This window comes from Ammodytes marinus (genome assembly GCF_949987685.1).
Source record: "Ammodytes marinus genome assembly, chromosome: 7".
In the NCBI taxonomy this organism is placed as follows: Eukaryota; Metazoa; Chordata; class Actinopteri; order Uranoscopiformes; family Ammodytidae; genus Ammodytes; species Ammodytes marinus.
Window position 1 is genome coordinate 21,001,513 of NC_137211.1, and position 23,494 is coordinate 21,025,006.

General features: G+C 44.2%; 2 protein-coding genes across 4 annotated transcripts; one reads left to right on the forward strand and one right to left on the reverse strand.

Annotated features, from left to right (window-relative positions):
* The first annotated feature begins 138 nt into the window (after nucleotides 1–138).
* On the forward strand, nucleotides 139–5,132 carry wasb (WASP actin nucleation promoting factor b). 2 transcript variants are annotated; one of them, XM_080031376.1, is made up of 11 exons: nucleotides 139–303; nucleotides 1,144–1,284; nucleotides 1,465–1,551; nucleotides 1,704–1,800; nucleotides 2,156–2,185; nucleotides 2,287–2,322; nucleotides 2,441–2,630; nucleotides 3,091–3,269; nucleotides 3,628–4,205; nucleotides 4,415–4,526; nucleotides 4,641–5,132. In XM_080031376.1, the coding sequence occupies exons 1-11, from the start codon at nucleotides 202–204 to the stop codon at nucleotides 4,697–4,699; spliced, it is 1,611 nt and encodes a 536-aa protein (XP_079887502.1). In that variant the 5' UTR covers nucleotides 139–201; the 3' UTR covers nucleotides 4,700–5,132. The 2 variants fall into 2 exon arrangements, with proteins under 2 accessions (XP_079887502.1, XP_079887503.1); XM_080031377.1 differs by having other exon boundaries at nucleotides 170–296.
* Nucleotides 4,769–18,494, reverse strand: LOC307253367 (semaphorin-3F-like). Of its 2 annotated transcripts, none has more exons than XM_080031374.1 (18): nucleotides 17,987–18,494; nucleotides 15,973–16,109; nucleotides 11,705–11,865; nucleotides 11,474–11,536; nucleotides 11,217–11,336; nucleotides 10,912–11,005; nucleotides 10,494–10,613; nucleotides 10,211–10,356; nucleotides 9,976–10,090; nucleotides 9,785–9,854; nucleotides 9,532–9,676; nucleotides 8,925–9,147; nucleotides 8,437–8,525; nucleotides 8,295–8,336; nucleotides 8,007–8,164; nucleotides 7,411–7,478; nucleotides 7,144–7,307; nucleotides 4,769–6,773 (listed from the first exon to the last, which is right to left on the reverse strand). In XM_080031374.1, the coding sequence occupies exons 2-18, from the start codon at nucleotides 16,082–16,084 to the stop codon at nucleotides 6,363–6,365; spliced, it is 2,301 nt and encodes a 766-aa protein (XP_079887500.1). In that variant the 5' UTR covers nucleotides 16,085–16,109; nucleotides 17,987–18,494; the 3' UTR covers nucleotides 4,769–6,362. The 2 variants fall into 2 exon arrangements, with proteins under 2 accessions (XP_079887500.1, XP_079887501.1); XM_080031375.1 differs by having other exon boundaries at nucleotides 4,774–6,773; nucleotides 7,180–7,307.
* Between the last annotated feature and the right edge of the window lie 5,000 nt (nucleotides 18,495–23,494).

Genomic DNA, 23,494 nt, shown 5'->3' on the forward strand with positions numbered 1-23,494 from the left:
GCGTCTGAGAGAAAGAAGAAAAGTGGGGGTTAGAGAAGTGCGGTCGGCCGTTTCCTGCTGTGAGTTGATGTGTGCACAGAACAGAGAAGAGAAACTTCCTTGCCTGAAGAGCTTCAGTATTCTGACAGAGTGGAGGGTGGAGGCTTCAAATGCTGTTCACATTAATGTAAGACAAACTGCTAGCTTTGTTACAGGAGGACCATGAGCCGTGGATCTAAAACTAAAGCCGGGAGTGCCCACAGCTCTCTGCTGAGCCTACAGGAGAATGAGAAGTTGGAGGAGCTGCTGGGCAGAAGGTGTGCTGTAAGTTCTCAACTGATCAGGGAATGGATATATGGCCCACTGTTGAGGGGGATATCCTGCTGTTTTTGCTCTGACTTGTGTGCTTGCTTATGTAAGAGTTTGTTGTGAAGGTGAAAGGAGAAGGTATCAAAGATGAGATAAGGTAAATCTGGTTGCTACATAAAGAATGCAAATGGTTTTAGCCCCTCGAGATTCTTGCCTTTAATGGTTTAAAAATAATATTTATTAATATATATATATTATTTGTTTCCTGTATTCAAGGACATTGAATTATTGTCTTAATTTGACATATTTACTCCAAATGATTGCTAAAGTGGTGTAAAACAAATTGTTACCATTAGGTCATCTTAAAAAGGAGGTAGCTGTAACAGGAAATGGTGGCTGAGCCGTTTCTTCCCCTGGTGTCAGAATTAGACACCGTAGTTGTGTTTAGTGTAGCAGTGGAGTAAAACTAGAAGTTGCCTTTGTTCCTGGCTTTCCTCCAGCTATACGGTAGTTGTGTTAAATTGACATAACAGAACATAAACACCACATGCTGCACGTTTTGATGGCCTTGGTGACGACACTACAGTGCTTTAACTTCTTGTCTGAACAAATTAAAGCAAACGAGGAAGTGAACCCTCGCCACAAAGCTGTAAATTGACATGTAAACTGCAATAAAACTCAGCCAAGTGCCATATCAGCGCTGAACTGTTAACAGTGTTTGTGTTCTGTGTGCGTGTGTGTGTGTGTGTGTGTGTGTGTGTGTGCGTGCGTGCGTGCATGCGTGCGTGCATGTGTGTGTGCGTGTGTGTGTGTGTGTGTGTGTGTGTGTGTGTGTGTGTGTGTGTGTGTGTGTAGTCCATGGCCACCGCAGTAGCACAGCTGTTTATGGCCCTGCCTCACAGTCCATCCATGTGGAGCCTGCAGCACACAGGAGTGGTGTGCTTCATCAAGGACAACCCTCAGCGCTCCTACTTCATACGGTTGTTTGACTTGAAGGTATGGTACTGCCATTACACCAAGAATGCAACTACAAGGCTGCACAATAATATTTAGGCCCATCATAGACTGATGATCTCATCTCTGTTCTTTGCCTTGTGAAGTGAAAAGTTACTGGATTATTCACCATCCTGCACTCTTTTTGAGGGAACGATGCATTAACTTATTATTTGTCCACAGACTGCAAGGCTGATTTGGGAGCAGGAGCTCTACAACCAACTTGTATACACCTCCAAACAGCCGTACTTTCATACGTTCGCTGCAGATGTAAGCACACCTCATCTGACAAACTTAATTTACTGTAACTTGTGTTTATGGTGTGGAGGCCTGACATTATTTGTGTTAAAACTATCAATATAGGTCACAAATATATTTGTTTTGTTTAATGTGAGTGCTTGTTCATTCCTCACACGATGCAGGATTGTCAGGTCGGACTGAACTTTGCTGAGACACAGGAGGCAGAAGCTTTTCTGAATGCAGTCGAGGAGAAAATCAGCCAAAGAAGCAACCGCCACGGTCAGTGAGGTCATAGCCCCAACTTTGATGTGTATTTTTAGAGTTTGAAAAAGCATAAAAGATATGTTTAACGCAACTCCAATATGTTTCTATGAATATTATTGGGCTAATATGTTTGCAATTTGAATGATTATAATGTTTCTTAATAATCTTAAATGAGGCTGACTTTCTACTAAATCTAGAATATTTGTCATGTGAGTCCGTCCTTAAGTAACTTCTGCAGAGTGTTCATTACACAGGAATTCAAATTTAAAAAAAAATTATTTCTTCCTCATTTAAACAACATAAAATTGTATTTAAGCTGAATAAATATTGTAACGTGCGAAAATGGTTTCTCTCCTCCTCTTGTTGACAGAGAAGAAACAGCGCCCCCCGCCGCCTAGTGGTAAGATAGCAATAGACTTCTTGACATCTTAATAGCACTTACATACAGTATCAAGGAAATTATGATATTTTTTTGTCTTCTCCTGTTTCCCCTCACTATAGAAAGAGGTGCACTGCCTCCACATCCACCTGAAAAAGGTGCGTAACTGCTTCACCACCTTTACATACTACTGTAACTTTTGCTATCACCAATTTTGCATAAAATGAAAAAGTAATAACCATTCAACCTGCATGCGTGCTATATCTCCTCCAAAAGCATCACCTGGTGGCTCTCATCACATGGTCACAGTGGACATCCAAAACCCAGATATCCAGTCTTCACGCTATCGAGCAATGCCCTCCCTCGGTTCCTCCTCCGCTCTCAAAGGAAAAAAGGACAAGAAGAACAAGAAGGGGAAGGGGGTCAAGCTCTCCAAAGCCGACATAGGGGCCCCCAGTGGATTCAAGTGAGTGTGTCAGCGATTCTGGAAAAAACGCTTGTTGTCAAAATCACTTTGTCAAAATCAGTTCTTCTCCTCACCATCCAATACCTGTGTGTTCTGTGTGTGCACTGAAAAAGAAATCTGGTGTTAATACACAGCCTAGGCTCTGTAAACTTGAATCCAAACAAAGGGTATGTAAAGGGTGTGTAAACAGAGGGGGCCCACCGTAGCACAGTTTACAGAGACCTAGGCCGTGTATCAGCACAAAAAAAGAGTTGATCGCGCACATAGTATGGACAGGTAGTGGATCATGAGGAGATATTCACAGATTTTGAGAAAAAAGTGATTTTGACAACAAGCATTCTCCAGAATCTCTGACTCCCCCTTTTATTGAACAAGGCCTTGATGTTACAGAGTGGAGTTTGGTTAATATCTTGAGATAGTCATTCCAAAACTGCCTCACCTTTTGTGTGCTTCCTATCAGGCATGTCAGTCACGTGGGCTGGGATCCCAACAACCTGGACCCCGATCTGATGAAGCTGCTCTCTCAGGCGGGGATCGGTGAAGACGAGATGAAGGATGAACAGACCCAGCAGCTCATCTATAACGTCATCGAGCAATCTGGAGGCATGGAGGCGGTCAAACGGGAGATGAATGCACCAGGTTAGTCTCCCTGCGTTTACCTTGGTCCTCCTCATTATGGTAGGGTAAACATTTGTAACGTATAGATATATTTGCCAGTTGATCATTTACATTAAGAAAAAAATATATATATATACATCTAGATGTTGGATAAAGCCAGAGTTAAAATCTTGCTTGCCTTTTTCTCCAGAATTTAGAATTCAGCGTATAGAAAAAAAAACTACTCTTAAGATCATTTAAAGATTGTTATAAAGGAGAGATATATATATCCTATATATCCTACAGACGTAAGCAGACAAGGTTTTGAAAAAATAAACACCTAAATGTAGTAGACATTGTAGAAAGACATTCATACATTAACTGTCCATTGCATCCTCAGGTCCACCACCTCCACCTGGAAGACAAGGGGCCCTGCCTCTTCTGCCGGGCTCCAGTCCCTCTGCTCCAACCCCTCCTCCCCCGCGAGGCCGCTCTGGCCCTCTGCCCCCTGTCCCGGGCCAGTCCCCTCGAGGGGGCCCGTCCCCACAACACACCCCAGCCCGCGCAGGCCTGCCACCCCCGCCTCCTCCAACCAGCAGAGGGGGCCCTCTACCACCGCCTGCAGCACACTCTGCACCGTCTCACCTCTCAAAACCCTCTCATCACATCTCCTCTCCCCCGAGCTCCTCCCACGGCCTGCCCCCTCCCCCGCCGCCCTCCGGCCCGCAGCGCTCCAAGGGCTTCCCCCCTCCGCCCGTCCCCTCCACACCCAGCAGAGGAGGAGGAGGGTCAGGTCCTCCTCCCCCCCCTCCACCTCCTCCAGCCCAGGCCTTCATGTCTGCACACTTCCCCGCTCCTCCTCCTCCTGTCCCTGCTGGCCCTCCACCACCGGCCCCTCCTTCCTCTGGAGGAGGAGGAGGAGGAGAAAGCAGAGGAGCGCTCTTGGATCAGATCCGCCTTGGGAAGAGGCTTAAAAACGTAAAAGCAGCTTTTCTTTTCTTTTCACCACAAGGGGCATACGTTTTGATCGTATAGTGCGTAATAATTTGTGACATTCAAGCCATTGCCAAATGAGCTGACACAAAGTTGATCAAGCCTATCAGCTCCACAAAACTCAGTGTTTTTCAGTACAACAGCGTTTACAAACAGATGTTCATGCTGTCCTCCTGTGCTGATGTGTGTTACAGGTGGTAGAGAGTCCTGACACAGCTTCACCTACATCAGAAGAGTCCAGCGAGGGCATTGTTGGTGCTCTCATGATGGTCATGCAGAAGAGGAGTAAAGCCATCCATTCCTCAGGTAAATCTTTGAACAGTAATGACCCCCTACCTACACGAATGGAGTGGTGAACCAAAAGGGCCTGCAAAAGAAATCTATAATTTTTAACACATTTCTATTTGTCCTCTCTTTCAGATGAAAGTGAAGAGGAGGGTGGCGATGAAGACGAAGACGATGATGAATGGGATGACTGATGTAGTATGTTCCCATCTGTGTGATTTTAGTTAAAAACCACTGAATAGCAATACTGGTTAATGTTTGAGGTCAAACTGTAATTTTACTTGTACATGACAGAAACTGTAACTGATCGAATGAACAATTAATTCAATATAAACAACTTCAAAGTAAAAGAAAACTAGTTTAAGAGGATTCTGAAATGTTTATATATAGTATATTCATATTTGTTCAAACATTTCCAGTTTAGGATTCATCAACATGACAGCTGTGTTCTCTGTGAAAGGAGCTGGGGAAATGTATTGCTCCTTAATTGTGCTTCCATTGAATAGAGGCAATTTTGGAAAATCTGTAAATACAGAATACGGCAGAACACCACCAATCAATACTAAATCCGAGTCAGTTTCATTCCCATTTTTATAACATACTGTACATTAAAAAAACAACATTTTGTTCCTGTATCATTCTCATAAATCTGTGCAAAGCTCCCAAATCCCTCGAATACCACCACCGACAAAGTGCATAACTGGAAGAACACTGTACGCTATACAAATCTTCAACACTCACATACTATAGGTCACTAGAGCACAGGACAGTAAGGGAGTCATTATATGACAACATCCAATGGAATTAGCTTAACAGAATACGTTACACCTTACAAATATCATTACACACCGAACAGTAAAATGTACAACTTGCAACAAACAACAACAGATATGCATGCGAGATTTTGTTTCATAACATCTTCATACAATACAATAGTGATCCAATGACCATATCATGACCTTATATATTATATTCACAATCAATATATTACATTTCTGTTTCAAGATACTAAAGGGCCATACCCGTGGTTTGGCAGCTTGAAAGCTTTTGTAACACTTTACAATAAGGGTACATTCATTAACTGTTTCAGTTGATGCTTATTTAATGCTGTCAACGGTTAGTTAATGCCGATTAAGCATTAAGTAACTGTTAATGCTTAGTTATTAATGGTTAGTCAATAAATATGCTTAGTTAACTAATGCTTAGTTAAGCATTAGCTAAGCATAACAGTTAGGTAATGCTCGGTTAATGCTTAATCAGCATTAACTAAGCATTGTAATGAATGAACCTTATTGTAAAGTGTTACCAAAGCTTTTGACTACAAGTTGCATATACTTTACATCACAGATTGAAATATGTGAATCATATTGATGATAACATGATAGCTGCGTGGGTATCCAGCTGTGTTGACAACTCTTCTTTGGTGCATTCAGAGACCATCCAAAATCTGACATTTAAGAATCAGCTGCAAAATATATCTGCTTCTACCGGAAAACCCAAGCTAGAATATGACATGTGAACATACCAAGAAGAGGAAGTTTAAAAAACAACCACGTAACAGATGATCCTTTTCAAGGAAGTATCAAGTCTGTAAATTGATTTAAATCTCAAACTGACCACGAAGTGATACCTGAAACAAAAAGAAATGCACCTTAATGTCAAATATATGCAACGTGTATCTCTTTTAGACTGACACTTGCAAAACCACCAATATGGCACTTTATAACAACAGCATGACAGCATCACCTGCTAAATGAATGGAGGTGACACACAAACATGCATGTCAAACATAAGAAAAAAGTCCACCGTAAAAGTCCAGACAGGCCAGTGTATGGACAGCGTGAGTGTCCTTGTGCTCTAGCCGAGGCCTTGGTCCTGGCTCTCTGTGTGCCTGCGGTTGGTGCGCTTCCTCTGCTGCTGCTGCTGCTGCTGCTGCTGCTGTTGTTGTTTAGGATTGAGCTGTTCCCAGTAGGATTGGCAGTACTGGTTTATCAGTCTGATCTCGGGCGGGAAAGGTGTGGAGACCAGGGACGACTGTGGCGAGACGGGATCGTACCCCGCCTGCCGGGTTTTGGGACTTTCGTCTTCGTCTTGATCCGTGAGCGCTAACACGATGTCTCGGTCCAGTATGCGCAGCGCCACGCGGGCCACCGTGTGTTTGAAGTTGTTCTCGGTGGCCAGGCAGTGGTACAGCCCCGCGTCCGTTTGGTTGAGAGTCTTCAGGAGGATGCCGTGGTTGGTTTTCAGAACACCGCCCACACGGTTTAGCTACAGAAAAAAAAAGAAAGAGAAAAAAGGAGAGTTTAAGTAAGAGAGAACAATGTATCCAAATATGATGCCCCAGTCAAGGACAAGTGGTTGATGCCCTTAAAGCAAATGAAATAGGCCTACACGTAGTTGCTATGTTGCTGAGAGTGAGATTTGAGAACCAGTGATACCACCCTTCTGTCTGTCACCTGTTATGAAGCTCTAGACAGTAGCCGGTTTGCTTAACATAAAGATTAGAAACAGTTTTTTGTTGTTGCAGTGACTCTCTAGTTGCCTTGTAGCTTTGGTGTTTTCACCGGCCAGATATGAGAGTGTTATTCCTGTAAGAAAGCTAATAGTCATGTTTCCACGAAAAATGTCAAGCTTTTACCTCAACATTTGGAAAAACATATTTGTTCTCCCTCACCAGTTTCCTCTTTCCTTCCCTCTGGAAGAGCCACTTGACCGAGGCCTGGGGCGAGCGAGGCTGGCACTCCAAGAAGGTGCTGCTGCCCTCCACTCCAAACTGCACTGTCTCTCTCAGGCGTTTCTCCACTGCACGGATGGGGGAGAGAAGAAATAATGACAACTGCTTGAAAAACAACATTTTAAATTTGACGTGTGCATTTTCAAATCAGATTATTTTTGTCTCCCACACCTTTGGCATTGAAGCCTCTGCACTGCCTCAGGGGGTCACCATGTTTAACGTCCTGTCTCCTGCTCCTCCTATGACAAAGAATCATTAATTGAGTTCTAGAGGTCTAGAAACAGTGCTTGATGGTGTTTTGTGCCCCCAACAGAGCCTTGAAGGCAGCGCTGCATGGAAGGCACACCCCGCACCAAACAGTTAGGGTGAGGGTGAGGGTGAGGGTGAGGGTTAGGGTTAGGGTTAGGGTTAGGGTTAGGGTTAGGGTTGGGTTAGGGTTGGGGTTAAACAGACATAATATGTTTTGAATGCACAGGCCTACTGATCTGATGGTGATGGTGTTATGATGAAAATGGGATGGCTGGATGGCTAGGTGGTCAAGTCTGTGCTTGGTGCTACCCAGGGAGCTGGTTCAAGCCCAGGGGCGGTGGCTCTCATCAGTGTGGGAGACCAGGACCCAGGTTGGGTACCCAAACAGTTAGGGTTAGGGTGAGGGTGAGGGTTAGGGCCTTCCATGCAGTGTTGCCTTGAAGGCTCCGTTGGGGGGACAAAACACCATCGAGCAGAAACAGTGCACTGTCTGTGAAGATATGAGACCAGAGACGTACCTCTTAGTGGATGGGGTGAAGGCAGAGCAGGCATCTCCATCCCAGGCACAGTATGGGTCTCGAGCCAGACAGCAGTCGGAGCAGGCCCGGCCGTACACACCGCAGCGGTGCAGTGACACCTGGGTCAGCCCCGCGTCCGATGACACGTACAGCTGTTGCTATGGTGACAAAAGCAAAATAAACTCTGGTTAGTGTTTCTGTGAGGTAGGCTATCTGTTTTTATTTTTTTAATGCATCAAAATGTGTGTCACCACGTCAGTTTCGTTCCTTAAGGGGACATTTCCTTACTCTTTTAGAGGATATCTTCATTGTTTTGATCGGAGCTCTGGTCTGTGAATTAATTAAAAAGCAAAAAAGATAGATTAAAAAGACTGTGTGTCTGATATTTTGAGTAGTTTTTGTCTTTTCAGGACAACATATTTAGACTTACCCGGAACACCTCCACTTCCTCTAGTGTCAGTTCCTCTATGCTAGTCGGGTCCTTAGGCAGAACTATAACCTTTTGGACAGTGCCTCGATCTAGATTCAAGAATCAATCATCAATAACTTTAGTGTCATTCTAACTGGAGTAGAACTGTGCAGTGTAGAATTAAATAGCAATGCATCAGGGCAGTGCAATTCCAACAGTGACATTAAGAAAACATAGCAATAAAAAAAAGGAAGGCTATAAATAAGGCAATAAATAGTAAGGCTATCCAAAAAGGCAAAGTCATATTGATAAATACATATAAGAAAATTAAAGAAATATCACAACTAGGAGACCTCATGGGCAAAAACTCTGCCCGAATCAGTCAGAACAACCGTAGAAAGTGTCTTGCATTTGAATGTGTCTAGAAGTGAGAGAAATTATTATACACTATATCATATTGACATTTTCTTGCCAAACTAATCCTCCAGTGCTGCAGCTGTCTATCTCACCTGTCCCTAGGAACAGCACCTCGTAGCGTCCGTCCACAGCATCCACCTGATCCACCACCATGGCAGTGAAGCGGTAGTCCACTCCCGTCCTCACCACCAGGGGGCGGCGGTGGATAGGATAAACTGGGTGGAACATGAGCGGATGGGCTCGGATGAAATTCACAGCCTCATCTGAGAAGTTCTTGGAGGATCGGATGCCGGGAGTGAAGGTTCCTCCTGGACACTAGATGGGAAGAAAGAAGAGGTAAGAGTTTATATGGATACATTTGATCAAAGGTGCAGTTTCAGAGGAGGGGGATTTGGTTACATCTGTAGAGCCTGCGGTTATTTTACAAAACATAATTTACTCTGCATGTAATGAACAAAATCATTTTTAGAAACCTGGAACCAAACGTAAGTCCATAACATGTTTGTTAACGAAACTGTGGGCCCTGCTGCTGTAAACGACAACCGTGAAACTTTCAGGTGAATTTGTAATTTCATACAGTGTTCCTGGGATCCAATGTTTTCCAAGAGTAAAGTTTACTTATTCAGTTGTGAGAATAAACCTAAAAGTCTCCAAAGTGATCTTTTCGATCACTTTGGAGACAACATGATTAACACGTACTGTTCCAGGCCTTGGGTAGGGAATCTTGCCATTATACTCTGTCCATTGGTAATTATGTCCGTGTTTGTGGGCAAATGGTCCGTTGAAGACATTGCGGATATCGGCCATTGAGTACACGCAGACTGCTGAGCCCTTGAACACAGAGCTGGAGAGGATAACAGATAAATAAGGCAACAATGTAAGCTAAAGAATCTGCCACAAAAAAATGCATTACAAAATCCTTGGCTGAGGTCAGGCTGAGGTGTGAACTCACCCGGCTGTAGTGAAGAGACCATACACCATAGGGTTCCTTTCGTCCTGTGTGGGCTGAATGAACACATCGCCTGGTAGAGGAACCATACAAAATCAATAACAACTGTGGTAACTAAATGCAGTGGAGATTAAAATGCAATCAGTTTAAATGGAATGTGTTTATTTTTATTTTTTTTTTTAGGCCTCACTTACGTAGTTCATCAAAGCGCGTCTCCACTCCATCTTCCCCTATCACTGAGCAGATAAGACGAGCCTTCAGGAAAGTCGTCCAGCGGTTCACCAGGGACTTCTGCCCTCCTTCATCATTCTAGACAGGCGGGGAAAATTAGGTCACGGCTCAATATGCAACCAAAGTGTTTCATATTACCGGGTTTGGCTGCATATATTTTCACTATATATATATATACGATGTGTTGGAAGGGCTCACCAAGCATACTCTTCCCACCCGGGCCAAAACGCTAGGGCTGGCCCCACCGTTTGAGTCCAGTGTTTTCTCGCGGAAGAAGAAGTAAAGCTTATCGTCATTTCTTTCTGCACTGTCAGGGATCTGCTGGATCTGGACAAACACAGGCTCTAGGGGGATAAAAACAGGTAGGAGGAGAGAGAGAGGGGGGGGGGGATTGAGGCAAGTGGTTGTCAAATAAAACTAGAGCTAACCATAACCTATAATCAAGCAACATTTTGCCTCACACACACCCACACTTACTCACCGTTGAGCCACCTGGAGTCATACTGCTCAGTTCTGATGGCTGTTCTCCCCCCCATGGTCCTAAACAGAGCAGCGTCTGTACTCATGAAGTCGATATGGACCCCTGCATATAGGTTACCATCTGCAGAGTGGAGGCAACAAGGCCAAAGAAATCTGAGACTTTGTGATCCAGCAGTGTAAGGAATTTGAGAAAGATCTAGTGGTTTTTCTGCCAACTTTATTGCAATATGTGCCAGACATACAGAGGAATACAAAAAAATATGTTTCTCTCCGAACCAGGGTGCAATAAGTACAAAAGGATAAAAAATAGATAATTACTATATACAATAAGCTACTTCTAAATAGTGCAAAAGTAAGGCAAAAACAAACAATATAAAAAAGTAAAGAAAGAAAGAGAAAAAAGATGAAGCATGTCTTACTGATCAGAACCGCAATGTTCTCCTGTTTGGGATCGTAGGAACATTTCCCCTTCCCCGAATCGGTATACCCGGGGACCAGCCTAAACAGGTAGTCCTGCAGAGGCAGATTAGACATGCATTAAAAATAGGCTAAGACGTCACAAGGGAGCATGGGGGGGAAATCATAAACAACAAATCAGTGTCCCAGTTTGTAGTGCTGAAATATTTAGCAGGACAAAGCTTTCCAGGGCCTGCTGCTGCTGCTAGGGGGGATTTCTGTGGTAAATCCCACTCTGGGAAAACATGTCAAATGTCTCTGCGTTCACCTCTGCCCGCCAGCCTCGGTTGATGAATGTGCAGATGGGTTGGTACGCCCCCGTTCCACAGGTGTAGAGGTGGGTGCGGTTCCACGGCTCGATCATCCGCACAAAGTTGGCACATTCGCCCTGGACAAAAGACAGAGAGTAAGAGAGATGGAATTTAAAACATCAACATGGGCATTGTCCCGTCTTGAAAAGCAGACGTCTCCCATTTTAGTTTTTTGTTGTTGAAAGAGCAGGATGTGAAACTCATTCAATCCCACCTGTCTTCCCTTTCCCGTCATCTGACATTCTCCCTTTCTCTTAGCAGACGCCGGCCAGTGGATCTATTTTAGTTTTCAGAGAGAGAGAGAGAGAGAGAGAAAAAATAAAAAAAGCACAGCCAGATATACTGGATTATTGGGGATCATTGCATTCAGAGACCCTAATGCCACATACCAAATAGCAGACTGGATTATAAATCCAGCAAGCTAGTGGAGTTATTAGCTACGCACAATGAGTGGCTCCTTGTTGACGTTTTGCATGTCCAGGGCCACCAAGTATTCCCGGCTGCCCAGGTAGAGACGGCCCTGGTCCTGGTCCATGTGGAGGATGCGGTAGTCGCTGGTGTTGAAGGAGAAACTGAAGGGTCGCGCTGCCCTCGTGTCCATCAGTTCTGTGTGAGAAAAGTTTTTTTTTTTTTTTAATTTTGTTCAAACATCTACGCATCATTTGTAAAAACAACAGCTGGGGGAGCAAAACAAAAAGTTACCTCTCAAATTCTATTCCCATTATTCCCCCTTCATGCCTTTTAACATTTCATTGGTTGAACTTGTAGTCCCTTGAACAACACCCTTCTCACTTCTTTTTTCTGCAAAGATGTGTGTCACTGAATAAATATAACTCAACTTCAGTGCATTTTTTTGCTTTTAAGATCTGAATATTATGTGTCCCGGCTGTCTGATTGAGTTGGGAGGCACCGCATGGCCACCGTGGAGTTGGGGCGAAAAAGCAGGTCCCCTAGGAAACACGGTCAGCGGAGCTAATTCTTAAGATCGGGATTGTGTTCAGCAGAGCGTAGCCTGTTAGGACACGCTGCAGTGGGAAAATGTTCACCCCCACCTATTTTTTTCCTTCCTTAAAGCCTTGATTGAACAATTTTCATCCGCTGCCTGCGAGACAAATGGACTGGGTACATGGGACTTGTTTCCATTCGCCTATCCAACAATTCGTTACATGATTTTTAAAACACATAAAAGGCATCACACGCACACAGGGGCGGTAAAGTGGAACTAACAACCCAGTCAAATAATTCACCCAGTCATAAGTCATAAGTGTCATCAATATATTAGAAGGAATTGAATAAATTGGTTGAGTGACTTAAGTTTTTTATCTCTTTTAAATAGTAAAGGCGCTCTGTGTCCACTTTCATTCCTTCCAAACTGTGCAAAATGGTTTAGTCCAATTAGGCATCTCTAAACAGCTGACCGAGCTGAGTGATGCAGGAGGCTAAAGTACACTGTTAATGTCATAGCCCTCTCTAAAAAAAATTAAAATCTTGCTTCCAAAATTGAAAAGAAAGGTAGGTAACAGAAAGAAACTGCTGATTAACATCTTTCAAAACAAGGTTGAGCACAGCAAACACAGTAAAACATTATTTAAGCAAATATTAGCTGTTTTTTTGGATTGAAGACAGTCTGAAATAAAATCTATTTTGGAGATTAGTTATAAGTAGTAATAAAGTAGTATAGTAATAAATCAGCATCATAAAGCGTCAATGTCATTTGCCATTTTATCTTTAAACATGACTTATCACAGCATAAAATCATGCAACACATACCCAAATAAACACTAGGGATTCATGTGTAGGTTCAATTACTTGTAACAGAAAATAAAAATAATGTCAAATGTGAAATTTTGTTTTTTAATGTGAAACTTTTATGTTTTTATGCTGCCTTCTTGGCCAGGACTCTCTTGAAAAAGAGATTTTGAATCTCAATGAGTATATTCCTGGAAAAATAAAGGTTAAAAAAAAAAAAAAAAAAAAATGTCAACATGGATGAAGGAAAAAAAGGGGCCCACAGAGATTTATGTGTGGGGCCCCGAGTTTTGTGCACTCTCCCCCCATACACACACACACACAACCACACACACACACACACGCACACACACACACACACACACACACACACACACACACACACACACACACACACACACACACACACACACACACACACACACACACAAACTCTCACTAACTCACTCATCTGTAGCATTTGTTAGATATTGACCACCAGTCCACCACATGTGCACACTGGCGGGACACCACATCGGAATGTTAAAGACAGCGGGCTTAAATAATGACAAATGTTCGCAGAGACCCTCAGAAGCCAGGCTTACATGGGATTCCGCAGGAAGCCCAATCTTTATTTACATCAAAGCGCCTGCCATCTTCCCTCTGAGGTCAACACTAACAGGATGCAGTCTAGGTGCCACTAAAAAAAGGCCAAGCAATCGGATCTTCCGGACGCCACGGGATGGAGTCTATAGAGGTGGGACGCGAGGTCTGCTTCTGTTCCTGAGAGGTAAACACAGGATAACAAGTCTCTGGCCAAGCTGTACTGGGCCATAGTGGATTCACTGAAACGGGCTAAATGTAGAAACGCCACACCCCTAATACATGTCCCCCCCAATCTCCAAAAATAGCAAACAATGTACCGCCATCATCTGGTAAACATTCAGCAAACACTTATCCCCTGACAGCATTCTGACACTGATAGGGAAACACTGGGAAGGACGTACAACTGGAGCACCAAGCTAAAGCTTGTCCTCCCACTATAAGCTCTCACGTTACAGCCCAGACAACATCTTGTCAATGACGCACAGATGATGACTATAGGCCTACTGCTGCTGCTTAGTCCCAGGCCTATCTCAAGTATGAACAAACTGGTGACAGCACCGCGGGCGACGGGCATTTAGAATCTTAAAACACGGCTCGGGTTACACACTGCACACTTTGCTGTCTAGCAATGCTGACTAATTCTATCATACGAGATCCCCTTTGAAGTAGTGGGTATAACTGACACAAGCTCCCAGTGGCAATAGAGGAGACAATGCGAGATCTCTATCCTCTCTGCGGGCCTCCTTTACCCCATGGAGTGTCACTAAGGGCCCGGCTCATACGCTGAGAGGAGTCACATGTCCCTCCAGCCGGCCCTGAAAACCTCCTCCACAGGCGCCTTAGGGGGAACAAAGGGACTCGGTGTCACAAACAATGAACAATAAATCCTTAGAGTGGCAAAAAAAGGTGTTGGGGAGTAAATCCAACTTTTCTCTCCTTTTTTGTTTGGTAGTAGAAGGGGGGAGAGAGTGTCTGAGTAAGGTCTGTGAATGTGTCGGCTTTATCTGGGAAAAACCTCGCCAACATTATAACAATTCAGCCACCTGCAGGCGCTCCTCAAAAAGCTCCTGAACTCCATAAACTTGTCACAGATCGGTCTGTGCAGATGTGAATTCCTGTATCTAACAAGAAGGGGAGGAACATGATCAGGTTCAAGACCAAACTTGTGTAATAATTGGTCAGGAATACTGTACCGTGCAACCTGCTGCAAAACAAAAAAACTCCACTGGTGTGTTAATGTAAGCTGTTTACTAAAAGGAGATTAGTGTTAAAGGTCGTATAATAAAAACCCCACCGCAATCACTCTCGAAAGCCTCAAATGGACGACAGCCGTGAAACAGCGTGTTGTAGACAGCTGTTTTTGGTCTCAGAATTCAAAACAGTGCCGCGTGTAGGCGCCAACTGCCACTCATCAACCACAGATCTCATGATAAGTTCGCCTTTGAATCTTCTTCAGATGTCTCTTGCTGAAATTTACACAACATTCTGCATTTTTCCTATTGGAGCACCAAGCCGAACAAGGTATAGACACCAAGCACATTAATGCTGCCTTAGACTTGACCTTGGACCACATCATGTTGACTCACCACCACATGAGAGCAACCAAAGAATCTGATTCACACCTCTAATTCCTACCTACAGGTATACTTTCAGGCGTGACGTGCAGAGGTGCACTTGAAGTCACAACAAGATAGGGATGCAGAAATAACCGTAATCACCCGGCATTGTTTCGATCAAAGGTTTCATCCACATTTTTGTAACGTGAACCTCTGCCGTTTGAATTTACGAGGGACGATGAGCAGACGACAAGGGAAAATCCCAAATGCCTTTAAGAAAAAAAGGTTCTTTAAAGCTACTACGAACCCCCATTTTAAACGTACACCCCACGGCCAAACCATTACAGCTGTAGAACATCATTTTGATCCTGTGATTTCAGGAGTTTCCTTCTTGTGTCATCTTGTCAAGACATCAAAAACAAACAAGAGGTAACAGGTTGGACTGTATCGTGTGTGTGTGTGTGTGTGTGTGAGTTTGAAGGGTGTGGGGAATACTTTGTTGAAGGGCACTACCAGCGACCAACAATGCACGTAACATCCACCTTTTGTTTTCAGAGTCGCACTGTTTGACATGTGGCAGGAAACCTGTTTCTTTACATATGTATAAAGAGGAAGCATAGCCGCTGGTGTGCGGTGTGGATACATGTGTGCGTGGGCATGTGGGCACTAGTTTGTGTGTGTATGTATGTGTGCGTGTGTATGTGTGTGTGTGTGTGTGTACGGCGAGTGACTTTGTGGGTGAGAGCAAACGAGTAAAAAGAAACTATTATGGCAATCCCTCTGCTGTCAGAGCACTTTTTAGTTAATCTGTGCATGAGCTCACCTTTGAAGGAGAGGCGAACCCTCGGAGAGGACTGCTGCAGGCCCCAGCCTCTGTAAACACATAAGGCCAACAGGAGGAGTTGGGCTCCAGACGCTGTCATGGTAACAGTCATGCAGGTAGCCCACAGAGATCTAAATCTGGACAAGGAAAGAAAAGAAGGAATGAACTATTATTATAGAGTTCCCCATGAGAAATATGAGGCAGAAAGAGGAGGAAGGACGGGAAAGATATTCTCTCTCTCTCTCCCTCTCTCTCTCTCTCTCCCCCTCTCTCTCTCTCTTTCTTTCTCTGATCTCTGTGATCAGAAGTTTGGCCTTAGGCCTTCCAAGGGCGAGACGTATAGTTGCAGGAGAGAACAAGGTCCAAATCTACACACCTGCTCTGGAAAATATGACAGCCCCATTATTTATTTAAACTGTAAATGTAGTGAGGTATGTGTTAAGACTGGATAATGGCATTTGCACAGTCCCATGGAAAGAGTCTGGAAAAAGGGGAGATTCGTGTCTTCTTGGATTCATCTTGAACATTTTCTTAAACATATTACTCTGTCTTAAGCATACATTTCATTCATCATTTTCCTAGAAAAAAAACAATAAAACAAGTCTAGCATGATGCCCATCAGGGATTCCCTCTGCCTCTCCATCTCAAGTCTTTCAACAAAGCATCTTCAGAAGCTGACGAGTGAAAAACATGACAGTTCAAAAGAAACAGGTAGCCCTGGCTGAAACAATTTCTGACAGTTTAGGGGTGTTGAAACTGTTAGACCTTAACTCAAGCATTCATTATGCATCTGCACTTTGCTGGAGAGGATCCCATATAAATTATGAATACTAAAAGCTGAGTCCACAACATCCATTAAATTGTCTCCCTTAAGGTGTGCTTTGCTCGGGCTATAAGCCATCCCACGGGCTTTTTCTCTTCTCGCGTGGCATCCATGTAGCCAAGGGCCTCCAGTGGCACATGGTACAAGCCTCCAAATGAGGGGCTTTTAGGGAAAGGTATTCAGGCTGAACAACTGGAGAGGTTTTTCACAAAATGTTCCTGATATTTCACAATTTGATTGCAAGCGTGACGTTGTGTAAATATAAACGAAACATGGAAAATATTAACATTCTGAAAGATGAAACTGAAAATTAGTGACATGCTGAAGGGTTTTTAGAAATCAAAAACAGAAGCCAGTGACTGGGAACGCCTCACAGGCTTGGCAGAGTAACACAGTTGCCATGTACAGTATCTTCTCACCAGGGGAGGATTGATCTCTGTTCCTCCTATCACACAACTTAATATTCACGGTTGAAGAATGTACATTCACCCTGATAAGTGTAATGAAAATCATGTAAACACATATTTTTTTGTAATGAGGGGGAACAAGTAAGAATGACCCATTAAAAGCAGCACTGGTCTGTGTCACTTTGGGCTTCATAAAAATAATCATGAATAATTGAAATAAATAAATAATATATACAAAGTCACCATATGTTGTTAGTCAACTAATCATAGTAAAATTGACATAGGACTAACAAGACCCTATATGAATAGTATTATTGTTAATGGACAGGCAACTAACAAAATGTCCATGGATCTCTCAGAATGATTCAATTAATTTCCTTTCAATTAATTTATATATCATCTACTGCCATTTAAATGGGTGAAGAATAAGTAGACATATTCACATTTACATAGCCTATATATACCTTAAGTCTAAATCCCCATTCAAGAACTACACCTTAATAATAACGTGCCTGTGTGACTGTATTTTCAATGGCTTTCATTGCTGGGTGGTATTAAAGTTCGGCTGTAATAACATATGGTTTCCATTTTTAAAAAACATAATTACAGGATTTCAATAGTTCTTTTTTCTCTCTCTCTTTCTCCGCGCGGAAGGAAGGAGTGCGCACTTTTACCTGTGAACTCACCATCTAGAAATAGGGAAGCGAACCAATGCGCCACTACACTACAGAGTAACCAAACACAAGTTAAAAGTTAAACCGGGTGAGTAAGTAAAACATCTAACCTTTTCAATGCTGACTTGACTTTCTCGATTTGCCGCTATACGCCTCCAAAGAGATCCAAAGAAACTTGCGGGGATGTTATCGCTGCATTCCCCCGCGTTTTGTGCCCTCGGAGCTGGATTGGAAGAAAAAAAGCTCCCCTTATTTAGTCGCGCTGCGCTGGAATGAAACAATCCGATAGGTTTGGAAAAAAGAGAAAATAAATCCCTGGAGTGTAGGCTAACGAAAAAAAGAAGAGAGAGAGAGAGAGAGTGAGAGAGAAAACGCTGCCTAATCACTTGCTATCAACGGACTGCATTTTTGCTCCATGAAACATAGAAAAGAAAAAAGCACAGCTGATCCTTCCACTCTCCCAAAAAAAAAAAAAAGTTTAACCCTGGATGCCAGCAGCAAACATCACCGAGATGCGAACTATACATGTGTCTCCATTGATCCTCTATATGAAGCCACTTTGAGACTGTGAATCAAGTGACCAGGTGCAGGTGTTGCTCAGAGAGTATCTGCCCTGCTGTCCTCTCCCTTCTGTTCTGCCCCCACCCAGCCTCCCCTCTCCTGTTGGCCCACAGCAGCATTGGACCAAACCTCTTGGTACACCATATGGGTAGGATTAACCCTGTCACTGCTGTTGGTGTGTGGTGGAGTTCCAACACAAAACACACACTTTAGCTCCTCATCCGCTCTACCACTGTAAACTGTTATCCATCTGTGTGTCAGTATACCACTGCTTTCTCTCTGGTTGGCAAAGTTTACTTAAGCCGAATACTTGAGTGCCATGGTGATAGGGCATAGAGCCACCATGTTTTATTATAAATGTTTTTCTCATGCACCAGGAGGGCCCAGCAGCACACACACACACGGGCACGGGGCTATTCTTGTCCATGATGCAGGGGGAGCTGAGATCCACTATTAAAGAGGAGCCGCCGCGCTCTGCTACTTGGACAATGTCACCGTCGTTACTCCCTGCTGGCTCTACATGAGAGGCAATGGTCGCACCGAAAAAAGATTCTTGGGATTCCTGTCTTGGCTGGCCCTAGTGCTCATGACAACAGTGACAAAGCAACCAGAGGGGGAGAGGGAGATGGGAGAAGGGAGGGGGACTGGACGTTAAAGGACATCCATCCTGTTAACAGAGCCTTCCAGCTTTGGAATTAAAACTGCTTTTGAGAGCGATTCTCATCATTACTGGCTTTGTGGTGTGACACTCTGACGCAGTATGGCGCACACAAAAAGGACACAAAAGCAGTGAGTGAATGTGTTTCCATGAGACAGTAAAATAGAACAAACAGATGAGCCAGTGTGTGGCCTATCAGCGTGTTAACGGAGGAGGGAGGTTACTGGCAGGGCTTCAATTTGAACTTTTTTTCTCTAATTTATCTTTAATGCACTGTCTCAGGTATAACACACAGAATGACGCAGGCAAGAAGTGAGTAAGCTGGCGTGCTTATCTGAAGTTGGGTGTATATCAGCCGGATGTGATCTACAGGCAGTGGTGTGTCAAGAGATGTGTCCAGGACGGACGTAGTCTTTGTTGCTGGCCGGGCCCCTCCACAGGAGACTTTGCTGTGGTTTCCAGCTAAAGGAAATGAGTCATGAGTGTGTGTTGAGTTCAGGTTTCCGCGCACTCTCAACCTTTGGCCATGGACACCGGGGCACTGTCCAGCTCCCACCCGCTTGCTTCATAAGCACCTCTCTCATCTCAACTACATCCGTATCTACTACTTCTACTGTACCATGCTGACGCTCTTATCTGACCAGCATACACACGCAACAGCAACACCACTGCCTAGAGAGAGATAGCAACAGCTATTCACTCTGCACTACTAGGTAGAGGCCTATGGGTAACTTTTTTTTTTGCTCTGTGTACATGAGCACAAGGAGCAGGAAGTCTGTGTTCGATCAATCATGTGTTATACCTTCAACATGATGGATGGATTTGACATCATGGAGACAGACAGACAGCGTGGATTAGAAAACAAACGCTGAGGCGGTTTTTCTGGTCCGCCAGAAAGCTATTGTCTCTTCTAATGGATAGGTAATGTGGAAATGGGGAGGTAGAGACATTTATCCCTGTTGTAGGCCGAAGAAAAGGCTCCTGATAAATCCAGGGCCTTCCAACACATCAATCATGAAGATTCTAGTGTGCCGTGCATTGTCCCCCTCGAGGGAAAATACAACCCATCATTTGACCTACTGATCGTTTCCCCCAACAGTATATTGATGAATTGAATGAGTGTTTGAACATGCCTGCCACAGAGCAAGTCCAGGGCGTCAACCTAACGCACGCATGCTGCCTGGGATGGGACTGCCATGATGGTAAATTATAGGCTATAGCAAGAGAAAATGAAGGTAGGATATTCTCTAGGATTATTTGCTTTGCTCTGGTTGGAACCACAACACTTGGACCACTGACACATGGCTGCTGCTGCTGCTGCCTCTGCACAAGTCTTCTAATTATCATCTTGCAGCAGGTCAGGAGAGTTAAAGACGTAAGCATCAACATGCCAGCTGAGGATAATGGGAGCAGGTGCTGTTGCGATGACATGCGTGAACTTCACACACCAATGGTTATCAAAGGAGGGCTACTTTGGAAAGCATCTTTGACATGAAGGCCGCATACGTGGCTCTAACATTCCAGTCACAGCCTGCTCGCCTCGTGCTGTCTATTGGAGGTGAGGTGGTGGTTTGCAGGTTTTTTTATTTTACGGAGAGAACTCAGTGGAGGCATTCTGCTTCAGCTGCAGCCTCCACAGAGATGGAGCACCGGTCCAACATGCCACGTGTCCTGGGGGGGGGGGGGGGGGGAGCAGCCAGCCGCCATCTGCCTTGAAGACAAGACTGGCACTCTCTCTCCCTTCTCTATAAAATGTAGCTGGGGGAATCAACAGCTGTCGAAGAAGAAGCTCCTTCCAAATAACAAGGGGTGTGTGTGCAAGGGAGGGAGGGAGGGAATGTTACTGTACATGAATAGGGGGATAGCAAGGATGTGAAACGGATGGAGTGAAAGTACAGTGCTTGTGTCCTAACAGGTAAATCTGTCAGCACTCTAAAAAAAGCCCTTTGGTAATAGCCACTTGCTTAACAGTTAAGTGTCCCCTGTGCAAACAGCATACCCGAATGTTTTCAGCTAGCTTTGAGCGTGTGTGAATTCTGCTCCATCCTGACCCTTTTTGTTTGTGCTCAAAAATAAAATCAGTGCAAAGATCTGTTGTGTTGAAAAAAACAAAGTGAGAGATAGAGTGCACGTCTCTCTCTCTCTTTGGCAGACAAATTGGTATGCCAACATACATGTATACAGTGCGTGAATGCAGACAGGGAACTCAATCACACGGACACACACGCACACACACACACACACACACACACACACACACACACACACACACACACACACACACACACACACACACACACACACACTTGGTCTGCTGTTTCAATTAAAAAGAAAACGATTTTTTTTCTTATCTGCCTCCACATCCTTCCTATCTCCTCCCTTGGCGCACATCCTTGGGACACTGGACTCTCCAGGTGAATTTCAAAGTCAAAGACAAGAGAAAAGGTTGGTAACACAAACACTGCAATCTGTTCATTCTGTCAAGTGGTTGCTGGCCTGTGTAGGTGTGTGCGTATACACTTGTGTGTGTACTGTATGTGCAATGTGATTAGTAGGGGGGTAGGCCCATTCGTCTGTCTGGTGTGATCGTGTCTATGTGTAACTGGGCCTATAGGCGTGAGTATGCTCTCTGTGATCTCCCAGATAAGAGTCATCCATCTGCCGTGTGTATCTGTCAGGGGCCCGGGCAGCAATGCTTATCACTGCACTCATCCATTTCACTCAATCACTCATTCTATTCTCTCTCCTCATCCCCTCCTCTCTCTGCACAGTTCAGATGTTGTCGTGCTTAATCTTGATTAGCTGACGAGCAGACGATCACGCCTATGGGCCCGGTCTCTTGTTGAAAAACCTGCAAATGTGCTAGGTGACGCGCGGCTTCTGCGAAAAATGCATGCGTGCATGGAGGTGCAGAAAAGAAATGCAAGCTTTCACAAACAAGCCCACAAGCATTGCAGACTTGTGCAGAAGCACACACACACACACACACACACACACACACACACACACACGCGCACACACACACACACACACACACACACACACACACACACACACACACTTTCTCTCCCTCTCTCTCTCTCACACACACACACATACACTCAGGTAGTTGGTATTCAGGGGCCCTACCTCACCCTATCAGATTACCCACTATAGATGTGCCTCAGAGAGCAGCAGAGGGCTTTTTTCCTGTGCACTTTACAGGAGAAAATATCCCTCCTGACATCAGTCACAAGGATGAAGAATGAGCTGCTGCGTGTTATCTTTTCATTTTTCAGTTTACAGCGAATGTGTAGTAGTAGCAGATTCCGAACAGCTACTTTTTTTTTGCAAAACATGAGGGCATGAAGCAGCATGACAAGATGATTTGTGTACAGTAGCAACATCGACCTAACCCAAGGGAGTGTAGTTTACACTGGGGGAATCCATTTAGGCCCCAACCACCCCACACATAACAAAGGCTTCACAGACAACCCTCCAGACCACAAAGCAGCCCAAGGACGCCTCTGTTTGTCCCAGCAATCTGTACTTAGTTTGTCACGATCAATATTGTAGGAACCAAAGCCATTATTAATTCATAGTCCTCAAAAACATCTTGTGCTCCGAGGTGGGCTGAATAAAGCTGCTTGAAAGAGGAGACAAACACTGTGTTTGCACATGGGAGCACTTCATCGGGCATGACGCGCTGCCATCGTCAGTATTAATAGTATATGCCCGTCCTGGACTGCATGCGCTGGGTGCTGCCGGGCCCACAGCAGGACAGGTTTTTGCCCGTGGAATATTTATAGCTGTGCATTAAAAGTGGAATCAAGGGGTTTAAGTGTACCATTGCAACACCACCGCTGTTCCCTTTGTCTGGGCCTGTCCAAAAATGTCTTGCCCGGGGCTATTTGTAGTGTGTGCGCGCTACTTTCAAAATGTCAGATATCACACGCCGCCGTCAAATCAAAGACGGAAGACAATAAAAGAAACAACTGTATCTCAAGCGGAAGCTTGTCTTTGATTCGTGTTCATTTGTTGATGTTGCAACAAACCAAATCACAGACACGACTTTTATGACAAGAAGTCACACATGTATGCTTTGTTATTAGTAGTTCTAAGGCTATGACACTTGAGCAAAGGCAAGATGTAATTATTTTTCATTTACGCACATCTGAAAGCTTATATACTGTCGCTTTAAGTATTGTATTTATCCAAAAGCACAATTAACACCTACAGTTTGACTAAAGATGGGGCAATAATTTGAACCACAGTGCCATCTTGTGGTTTGGTCCGTGCAAAATTCCAGCTCAGTGGAGAAGGGAGAAGCATACTGTGCAGGAGATGCTACATTAAGTGTCATATGTGTAAAGCAGAACAGACAGCAAGGTGAAACAATTGCCTATTTTATTAGGTCTGA

Coding starts and splice junctions, on each gene's coding strand:
- LOC307253367 (XM_080031374.1), bottom strand. CDS start 16,084: ATGACTGTTACCATGACAGCGTCTGGAGCCCAACTCCTCCTGTTGGCC. Junction 11,006..11,216: donor ACCGAGGCTGGCGGGCAGAG/GTGAACGCAGAG, acceptor CTGCCTCTGCAG/GACTACCTGTTTAGGCTGGT. Junction 8,337..8,436: donor AGGAAGTGGAGGTGTTCCGG/GTAAGTCTAAAT, acceptor ATTAATTCACAG/ACCAGAGCTCCGATCAAAAC.
- wasb (XM_080031376.1), top strand. CDS start 202: ATGAGCCGTGGATCTAAAACTAAAGCCGGGAGTGCCCACAGCTCTCTG. Junction 1,285..1,464: donor TACGGTTGTTTGACTTGAAG/GTATGGTACTGC, acceptor ATTTGTCCACAG/ACTGCAAGGCTGATTTGGGA. Junction 4,206..4,414: donor TTGGGAAGAGGCTTAAAAAC/GTAAAAGCAGCT, acceptor TGTGTGTTACAG/GTGGTAGAGAGTCCTGACAC.